The sequence below is a fragment of the Mangifera indica genome, chromosome 8, assembly GCF_011075055.1.
Source record: "Mangifera indica cultivar Alphonso chromosome 8, CATAS_Mindica_2.1, whole genome shotgun sequence".
Classification (NCBI taxonomy): Eukaryota; Viridiplantae; Streptophyta; class Magnoliopsida; order Sapindales; family Anacardiaceae; genus Mangifera; species Mangifera indica.
In genome coordinates, this window is record NC_058144.1 from 3613891 (window position 1) to 3624062 (window position 10172).

The 10172-nt window shown below is 34.7% G+C and overlaps 3 protein-coding genes across 5 annotated transcripts; 2 read left to right on the top strand and 1 right to left on the bottom strand.

Annotated features, from left to right (window-relative positions):
* Positions 1–149: 149 nt before the first annotated feature.
* LOC123223696 (tubby-like F-box protein 3) lies at positions 150–4286 on the bottom strand. Of its 3 annotated transcripts, XM_044647020.1 has the most exons (6): positions 3169–4286; positions 2140–2227; positions 1778–1910; positions 1515–1694; positions 890–1372; positions 150–456 (listed from the first exon to the last, which is right to left on the bottom strand). In XM_044647020.1, the coding sequence occupies exons 1-5, from the start codon at positions 3514–3516 to the stop codon at positions 901–903; spliced, it is 1221 nt and encodes a 406-aa protein (XP_044502955.1). In that variant the 5' UTR covers positions 3517–4286; the 3' UTR covers positions 150–456; positions 890–900. The 3 variants fall into 3 exon arrangements, with proteins under 3 accessions (XP_044502955.1, XP_044502954.1, XP_044502956.1); XM_044647019.1 differs by lacking the exon at positions 150–456 and having other exon boundaries at positions 695–1372; XM_044647021.1 differs by lacking the exon at positions 150–456 and having other exon boundaries at positions 695–1372; positions 1778–1907; positions 3169–4283.
* Positions 4287–7352: 3066 nt separating this feature from the next.
* On the top strand, positions 7353–8846 carry LOC123223396 (protein NETWORKED 3C-like). Its single transcript, XM_044646559.1, has 4 exons — positions 7353–7471; positions 7518–7594; positions 8322–8393; positions 8426–8846. Exons 1-4 carry the CDS (start codon positions 7375–7377, stop codon positions 8600–8602), a joined length of 423 nt encoding a protein of 140 aa, XP_044502494.1. The 5' UTR covers positions 7353–7374; the 3' UTR covers positions 8603–8846.
* On the top strand, positions 8645–9626 carry LOC123223397. Its single transcript, XM_044646560.1, has 2 exons — positions 8645–8783; positions 9173–9626. The coding sequence occupies exons 1-2, from the start codon at positions 8645–8647 to the stop codon at positions 9517–9519; spliced, it is 486 nt and encodes a 161-aa protein (XP_044502495.1). The 3' UTR covers positions 9520–9626.
* The last annotated feature ends 546 nt before the right edge of the window (positions 9627–10172 follow it).

Genomic DNA, 10172 nt, shown 5'->3' on the forward strand with positions numbered 1-10172 from the left:
GAATGTTTAGGTATTTCGCACCCATTAATCATCAATGAAGATGATTCGTTCCAATATATCCTGCTGGTATGCTTGATGAATACACATCCATACTTAAATTTACCCCTGTCATGAGGGTTCTCCAGTTAAAGAATCTCAGAGTTGCACAATTGACAGGAAAGGTTAACCAATACGTTCAATGATAAAATGAACTTACAAGATCTTCTGTTTTCTAATTTCTCACACAAAATGATCAGATGGATGTACTGAAATGTGTTAGCGAGCGCCCAACTAAACACGTTTCACTTTAATAACAACAATTATTATTATATGTACAGGGGAAAAATTAAAACAAAAAACCTAACTGCTCACAGGGCAATGAAATAACAAACATCAAACTATCTATCAGCAAAATGCTCCAAATTTCAGTGGAACTAGACTGGTTTTCTGACCAACTTCTATTACATTCGCCAATGCCTGCCAGGCGAAAAACAGTAAGTTCAGTTACTTGACATCCCTAAACATATGCTGCTCTACTGAAACCTAGGACAGCAAAATAGGCTCTAACATGTACTAAAAGGTAAATCTAGTACGGTAGTTCATCAATCAATCTAAATAAGTAAGAGCTGGTGACATTGGCAGTTAATTATTCAGTAACTGATGGGAAGTTTCAAAAGCAAATGCAAGCATTGGATGATGTCTCACAAATCTTACCTTCAGGCAATAAGAACTTCCATTAAATAATGTATATCATTTGAAGTAACTGTTCACAGTTCAAAGCAAGATCAGAATTCAAACTGATTTTTAAGTTAAATGAAGTGGTTATTGTTGAACTGTTGTATGTCCTAGGTACAAATCATGCATAAAGCACTCCATTGACCAGAAAAAAGTTCTGCATACAGGCGCACACCTGCTTGCCAGTCATTCGCATGCAATCTTAGTGTCGAAGCTGCTAAGACAGATGGCAAATGCCAGGAAAGCTGAGATTGGATATTGGTAATCCATGGTGAACACATCTTTTCCCACTTTTCCAAACTGTAAAATAACATTCTCATGCTCCTGGCCAGCAGCTCCATTTTCCAAGGATGCAACCAGTTGAAAATTCTTAACTGATGCAACTGTTACCCGTCCATTGAAGTTTAGACACCAGCACTGGAGTTGTTCATGCCACCTCGGGGCTTTGTTTTTTAACACTAGCATTCCATCCTTCTGGCCAGTCAATGGTCCAGATTGGAAATTCTCCGAGCGGGTTGATTTTGATCTGAAAAAAGAAATGGAAGAGACGGCATCCAGACTGCTGTAAAGAAATTCAGTCTGTGTGGGGGCCACTCCCTCTGGTTCAATAGCAGAGACAGGAATGGCATCCATGATACACTGCATCCTCCTTGGACCCCTATTTTTTCAGATATGTACACTTTCAGCTAGTAAAAGGAAACAACATCCTGGGAATTGAATAATAACAACAATGTAGTATCATATTGTTCAACAATTCTTTCCAAAGAAGATGAATGGAATATTTCATAAACATCTGTTACCTAGAACCCAAGACATTCAACTCGTATGAAATGTGGGCAACAGGATAGTTGCCAGAAGGAACTCTAGGGGAGATTTCTTTCAAGTTAACTAGCCTGGAGGAGCGACACTTAGTCACTCTGGCTCTAGCATTTGGAGGCTGCCCATCATAGATTGTGAACTTGTTACCCAAAAAGTTTGATCTGCCATTAGGGAAACACAAATGGTGACCGATACACCGAGAAGATAATGAAGAAACAGCTAAATCACCTACATATGAACATACCTTAACTTTCCTATGTAAGTGCTGCTCCCTTTGGACACATCATCACAGTTCAATGAGATAATGTAGTCAGTGCAAGTAGGGCGTCGACACTTCCTTGCAGCAAGAAGGAACTTACCATCATCATTTGAAGCTGCTATGCGATGAGACAAAGGCCATAACAAAATTTTGAGCTACCATAGATCAATCAAAAAAGTGTTCAAGAAAGAAAACCCTAGAGGAATACAAAAATACTAGTAAATCATAGATAAACCTAACTCATCTACTAAAAAAAGTGAAAGACAATTTGTAACAAGGAAAACACAAAATCATATCAGCACCAAGATTACACAACCTAGAACATAAAACAAAATTTCAGTTGTCACCTTGATTCAAGCTCAGATATAGATAATATGTTTGGTTGCCACAATTCCGTTTTATGTAGCATTGTAGAAGAGTGGCCCTTGGCCCAGGCTGCGGAACCAAAAAACAGGGGCGTTCAAGATTACAGAAAGCAAAAGATGTCTTAAAAATTATTAATATCAAATTGAAAGATATTAAATAATTAAGATTACTGCAACCGAATATTCCAGATGGAAAAGACTGGGATTTTGGCTTCTAAATCCTGTTAAAATTATGCTCACTCCAACAAAAAACAAAATATGAAAAGTCACAACAATAAATAGAGAATAATCATTGGAGTAGTAACCATTCATCAGATCAACAGTAATTGTAACAATAGGTTCCATAAATCCACCCCAATGTTGTAGTGTAGTGAACTCTAATTCATAAACTTTGGATTCAGAGATTTATGGTGACTCTGGATAAGAGGGCAATCTGATGGCTTGACTGAGAAAGTTAACCGACTTCAATGTCCATATCACAAAAATTTATGAGGAAGCTCACAAAAAACAATTATACAATGATATCATAATTCAATAAACCAGTTCCATAACCCATAATGAACTAGACCCAAAGGAAGGTTAGACAGTGAGCTGAAAGTCTAATGTCTAATCAGTGGAAATGCAGATCCACAAAGCAGTAACTAGATTTCATTAAAATTAAATATAGACAAAATAAAATCAGCAAAAAGATCATGGCCAAATTTCAAGTTATAATACTTCCATAAGTTTACATCACAACTGCCAAGAGTTAACAAGCACATCAGAATATCAGATTGATGTCCATAACTTTTCCCTGAAATGAGCCTCTAAATTTGAGAATTCCATTTCTACGTCATTTGAGGTGAATATACATAGATGCAAATACAAAAATAGAAATTTTACTAGATTTAAATCAACAAAGGTCATAAAACAATTAAGTACAGCAAAATGCCAATAGACCTAATAAAGGAGAAGCACATTTCACACAAAAATCTCTAGCTTAATAGAAAAGACAAAGTGTTGCTATCAAACCTGCTTCAAGGAAATGGGAAACGTCAACTTGCCAGAAACTTCCAAGGTTTTTACAATTTCCTTCACAATTTCCCTCCAACTCCTGCAAACACCAGCACACGCAACTACATTTTTGCGATGAGGCCAAGAACTCTCAGAAGCCTCGATCCTCATCAAAATATCCCTTAAGAGCTCCGGCGGCATGTTAGCCCAACAGCTTTGCCTGAAAGCATTCACCACAACATAACTATCCTGAAACACTCGATGCGACCTCGATCGCATTCCATATCCAAACTTTACATCAAACCCCTTCCTAGATATGTTCCCCGCCTCACCCTTCACTTCTTGCAATATACTCTTGAAAGACATCTATGACTCCTCAGTATTAACCAAATGCACCTCAAAATCCACGTTTTCTATCAAATCCTAATCAACCCAAACTTATACTCCTCAAAATCACAACTTTTTACACCAAATACAAGCTGATATCGGAAACTCTCCAACAATCGATAAATTGAAGTAATTGATTAACCATAACCAGAAATTCATCTTAAAAAAGTGAAAACCGTACAGCAACAGAGATCAACTAGGTAGATCACGATGTAAAAAAATCAGTTTGATGTTGAATGATTGGTGTACTGAGTGAATGAAATTTGAGCGAGAAAGGAAAGATATGGAAGTTGGGAGTGAAGTGTTGGGTTATCTGTTAAGAAATTGGGACCCATTTAGCTATAAAAAGAGACTGTTAGAGAAGAAACAGAATTTTTGTTCCGGATTGATAGATTAGGGTTTTTTGTTGGTATTTTTCCATTTTTTTGCTGTAATTAGCCGTACAACTGTTTTCTTTTGATTTTTTATTTTTGCATGATGGATCCCACTTCCAGCTTTCCCCCTCCTCACCCAATACTTTGCCTATCAGACGCGTTCCCTTCCATTCTCTTCTCTTCTCTTCAACTGGTATGAGGAAGATCTGATTCTGATCTATGGCTTTCTAGATGACTTTAAAGCCAAACAAACAAGTGACGGACAGAAAAAGGATTCGGTATCGTCCAAATTTCCTGGAACCGTACGCCCTGTCGGCAGAATCCATTTATATTGATCGCAACAATTGTGTAAGCCAGCCATTAACACTTAATTTTAAGAACTCACTCTGTCATTCAATAAAATTGCTAATAACAATATTAGTGTATTTATATTTATATACGCCGCTAATCAGTCCTTATATAATTGAATAATATTTTATTTTACTTTAAAATTATCTAATTATAGAATGACATATCAATTATATATCTAACATATAATTTTTTGATAATTTAAAATTTTTTAAACCTTTTTATAATTTGAAATCTTAATTTATCTTATAACTAAGTTCAACATTTGAAGGGTAAGGCTAAACTTTTGAAATATATTTAGCTTCTTCTATATGTTACAACTACACTCCTGGGAAATACCAATGAAAACTTCATAAAATCGATTATAGATAAAAATCTTATACTTGTATCTTTAAATCAAAGACTAATGCACTAATGGAGGACAATGATATCTATTTTTCTTTCAATAAAAAAAAAAAATTAATCTTTTTACGTAGCCACTTTTACTGTCTCCTTGAGTAACTGATTTCACCAGTTTATCTCACTCTCAAACTGGTTCCCGCCCCGGTTATTGTTTTATGATCAAAACCTGCTGATGTGTCCACTTTTCTTCTCATATAGATGGATGCTCTCAAGGTGCGTAGTTATGGTTTTTTTTCCAATTAATTTCCTCACCAAGAGTTTACGGGTTGTTAAATTTTTTATTATTTTGTGTTTTCTTTGTGGTTTTAGAGGAATATGAACTCGACCATAGGATAAGCATTACTTTACGTTGGTTGGTTAATACTGTGCTATTTTTTTTCTTTTCTTTGTTTGGTTGCTGATAAATCCAAGGAAAAGAAAAGTTGAAAGAAAACCAGGTGAGCGGCTCAATTACTGGGCTTTTCAATTGTGATTTTCTCTGTTCTACATTCCAAATTTAATTTACACTTCACACTAATACTGTCCATAACAAATGAATAATCTTTGGCAGAAATCAGAATGTATAGTTTACTAATATTTGGCGATGACTGCAGGGACTTTCTACTGGGATTGCTATTCTACTTACCACTAAAGGGAAAAGCTCCTCTTTATATATCTTCTTCCACCTATCATATTTGATGCTGGGAAAGTTTGATTTTATATTATCATATTTTCTATGCTCTTTTTCCTCACTGTATTTGTTACAATTGATTAGCATTTCCAGTCTCATTATCTAGGTTTGTCACTTAATCTGAAATCATTCGTAGTTGGATTTGTTTCGTTTTAGCTCTGTCTCTAATGAATATCTTGGTTTTCTATTACTTTTTAGCACTTGAAGCAATCCTTTAAGCCACAGATTCTGTTTGCACCTTGCAGTTACCAGTATATGTAAAGCCTTTCTTCACCAAACTTTGGCGATTAGAGGTAAATGATGACAACTCTTTTTCTAACGTTTTGTATGTGATCTGAGAGGTGCTTATTCAAGATGAGACACCTTTAGTGCACAGTCTAGTCTGTGGCGAAGGTGTGGTAGGTGATGCCCCGTCTGTTGTACATTTCAACTTAATTCAAAGACTTAACCTTTGACACATAACCTTGATCACTGTTGTTATGGAATTGATTCGCAATTTCTTATATTTATTTGTTTTAAGCACACTGCTTGGTGTCGCCTTGAGCTCTTCATCCTCACTCTCTTTGTTCATGGGTCCGGCCGAATCTTAAACCCGTATAGTAATAAGCCTTTAAGCTGGGCTGACTTATAACAACTTTAAAACCCAAGGCCTAGTATACAACGGATCAGACTTTAAACAAGGTTTTACGGGTTAACCCATTAACTTTAATTAAAAAGAAAAATTATTAAATAACTTTTTTTAATTATGTTTTCTTTAATTAGAAATAAAACATGTTAGAAAATTAATTTGTGATTAAAAAAAACTTATTTATAAAAAATGAGTTGAGTTTTCATGATCAATCTAATCAATATGGGGTATAAAACATGAATTTAGTTAAACCTTTTACTTTGTTTAACCTGTGTTTTTAGTATATGAATAGAATAAATGATTGTATTATTTTATATATGAGACTTTTACACTTGCACTTTTACACTTTGTAAAGAGTCTCACATTCAAAAGAATAAAATTTTTCACTTCTTTCATCCACTGTAAATAAAGGTTAAACAACATATTTTAACCAAACTAAAATTTTAGTTATTTCATACATTTGAGATTGATCCAAAGAACTCAAACTCATTTTTTATGTTTGAAATTTTTATTTATTTATAATTTTTTATATTATAATTATTAATTAATTATAATTTTTAAAAAATTATAAATAGCAACAAGCAGGGCCAACCCATGGCTTAAAACCTAGGCCCACGACTAGGCCCAAAAGACCCATAAGCTAGGCCCAACACACTATGGTGTCGAGCTGTGTCTTATTCCTAGGTTTTGGGTGGGGCCAAACAAAGGTTTGACTCAATTGACACATCTAGTGTAGATGATGTATCATCTAATGTCACTCATACTAAAGAAACGTTTAGTTTAGATAATTTTTTATTATTAGAAAGATTAAATATTTTAAAAATTATTGGGTATAAATTATTATTACTGTTATATTAATTAAAAATAAAAGTATTTTTATATTAAAAAATTAACTAAAAAAGATAAAATAATAAAAAAAATAAAGATTATCTCAATGTTTTTTAAATATCTAAAATGAAGTTGATAATATAATATTATATTATTTACTAACCAAACGAAATAAACTCACTAATAAAAGATAGATTACTAAAGTAATTTATCTTTATCCTAAACCAGACAATACCTTAATATCGTTCTACAATGACAACAACCAATTTAAATCATAGATTTTTAATTGATTATATTCTCAGATAATATGTTAAAATTGTGTATACACTTAACACATATTACTGAATATAACAATATGAGACTGTTAACTGATTTTGATAATAAGCAATGCTACTTGCACCTAATTTGTTAATCAATTTTAGCAGCAAATAGTTTGATTGTTCTATAATAAAATTTGGTCTCTGTTGTTTTATTTCTTGGTTCTTGAACTACGCAAAAGGCTGTGTGAATTTTTTTATTTCTGTTTCTTTGTTTTGGCTTTGAATTTGATTGTGAAGAAGGTAAAAATAGTAAGACAGAGTCAAAGGATGGTGGAGATGATGAACGGGGAAACATCAGACTGTTGGTGGTTTGAAGGTCATGAAATCTCCAACCCTTCTCCATGGCTCCAAACAACTATTGCTGGTAAACTGTACACATAACATTGCTCTTTGAATTTATTTGCTTGTAGGGCTGAGGAAAGTTGGTAATTACGAAATAACGATATCATCTATGAATTACAGCATTACATTCGTTTTTGGGTCCACAGTAATTGTCCAGTGGCAGTCTAGGATGAGCTTAGGAAGTGAACAAATGATAGATCGGACAGCCTTATGTTCTTCTGAAGAAAGATTATATCTTATCTTTTTACGCCGCTGGTTCTGAGGAGTGTTCTTTGGTCAGATGTGTGATGATTTCTAGAGAGAAAAATCGAGTGGTGGTAATAATTTATTGTGATATGGTGGTCCTATCTGTAGAGGAACCTTAACCTCAAATGCATCCAGTTTTGTCAGCTAATCAACTTTTAGGTTGGCCTCTAAACGCAGCAAATAATCTTTAAGCATTGTAAAATGCTATTTATGACCTAATAATGTACCGGACCCATTGGTATCCAGTTAACACGATATAACTTTTTTTATGATGAACAAGCGTTGCTTTTATGAAACAAGGAAAGTGGTGGGGCCTGGACTCTCATTTCCAGATTCCATTTGCTTGGTGGGTCTATATCCTGAATTCATCAATGCTTCCTTTTTGTTTGCCCCCCTTCTTTTTCTGGTGTAAGGAATTGAAGGGCCCTAAGAAGTTTCATTAGAGTTTAAATTATAACATACTACTTCTGACATTTTCCACCAGGACCACCAGAAAAAAATTCAAGGGTCTAGTGGTTTTGGTTGCTGGTTGAACAAGTTTCATTCTTAGGTCAACTATTTGGAGAATGCATAATAATTGATTTGGATGCTTTCCTTTCTATTAATTGATTGATTGGTTTATATAGAGCTTAACGCTGAAATTGATTGAAGAAGATGCAGATAACTTCGCCGAACGTGCAGAAATGTTTTACAAGAAACGGCCATAATAATGGAATCAGGATGCTGAGGGAACAAGACACAGGAAGATCAACTAATGCAGAAGGATGCAGAGAAGAGAGAAGTTATTAGACAGCTGACCCTGACTGTGGGAGTTCTCAAGGAAGAAAATATGAAACTGATAAAGTATATAGCCAGAGACTCCAAGAAACTTAGATTGATAGAAGGATTTTTCGGAAAAGTTATTTAGCCGGTCTTCTGAGTCTCAGGCTAGCGTTTTGCCTCTCCGGATATGGGTTGGATGGAGGGAAGTAGCAAAATATGTAGCATACAGTTTGTATTCAATATAGCTTGTAAATTTATATCCATCGTAGTTATAATCCTTGATAATTTGGCAAATTTTAAGCCTGATTCAGATTATAACTTTAGAGGTGTTATAAATTTTTCTATGCTAGTAGCCTCGTATACAGAGAATATTCATTTTGGCTGCAAAACAGAGCCTGTCCAGGTTTTTCAGTAGAGTATGCATATCTTATTTGATAAATATACATATGGTAAGTCTCATTTTCAAATGGAAAAGAAGAAAACCATCATAAATTTTACACTCTGCAGTCCTCAAAAACATCTTTCCTTCAACAAAATAAAGTACATGAATAACAGGAACAACATAATTTATTCATTATTAACTATAATGCCCACCAAACAATGTCATGCGCTTGACTCACGAATGTCACTAAAGCAATATTATATACCACCAAAAGAAATCTGCAAACATAAAGTGGAACCACTACTGAAAAAATTGGAAAAGCCCCGTTAACAGTACTTCACATAAAAGCAAGCGGCATTGTGCAAAACAGTAGAAAGCCAAGAAAAGCAGCTAAATTTAATGGTGCTGTTGAAACTGAAGATGAAACTGGCAAAGACCCAGATGGTGTTGAGGCCGATTCAGGTCCAGGAGCTATCATAACGTCTGGATTTGGAGGGCTTAGACTGGAAGGAATTGTTGGGAGAGATGACTCAGTTGGAGAAGGAGCCATGCCTTTAGGAGTTGGAAACAAAGGAGTAATGTCTGGTGATAAAGCTGGAGCAGAAGCTACAGGATTAGGAGCACTTGGCAAAAATGCAGGAGCAGCTGATATTGTGGAGACTTGTTGTGCATGTATTTGAGTTGAGGAAAAATAAGTGATAAAGAGCATAAAAGTTGCCAAGAATGATCTAAAGGAAGCCATTAAATGATGAAGGTATCAATTCTCCTATAATCAACTTTAATAAATGTTTATCTGCAACTTCAAGAAACTGAGAGAGAAAGAATAATGAAAAGAGAATTATGATGGCAATGAGAGGAGGTAGAGGATGGTGAAGGCTTAAAAGTTGAAGTTTAAAAAACAGGTGGTAGGGACAGAATGATAGGTGGCAAAAGATGATTGGAATTTCTTGTGAAAATACAGCTCTGCATTGTTACCAAGTGACAAGATTGCTTATGCAAAATTTCTTCTGGTGCACATGAAGATGGGCTGTGTCTTTTTATCTTTTTCTCTAAGTGTTTGTGCTGTAGACTGTAGCTTGTCCCGTGAAGGTCTCTTGTCAAGCTTTAAGTAGACTTTTGCTATAAAGGAGAGTGATATTATTCTCTGTATCTATCTCTGTCTCTCACTGGTATTAAAAAAAAAAAAGAGCAATATTAGAAATTCAAATTAACTTGTTGGTTACCCCCCTTACCGTGCGGGGAAGTCAAAGGGACACAATCATGGTTGTTCAGTTAATTATTTATTGCAGGGTCGGAAAATACTTACTTTGAGAAATAATGAACAGTTGATCTA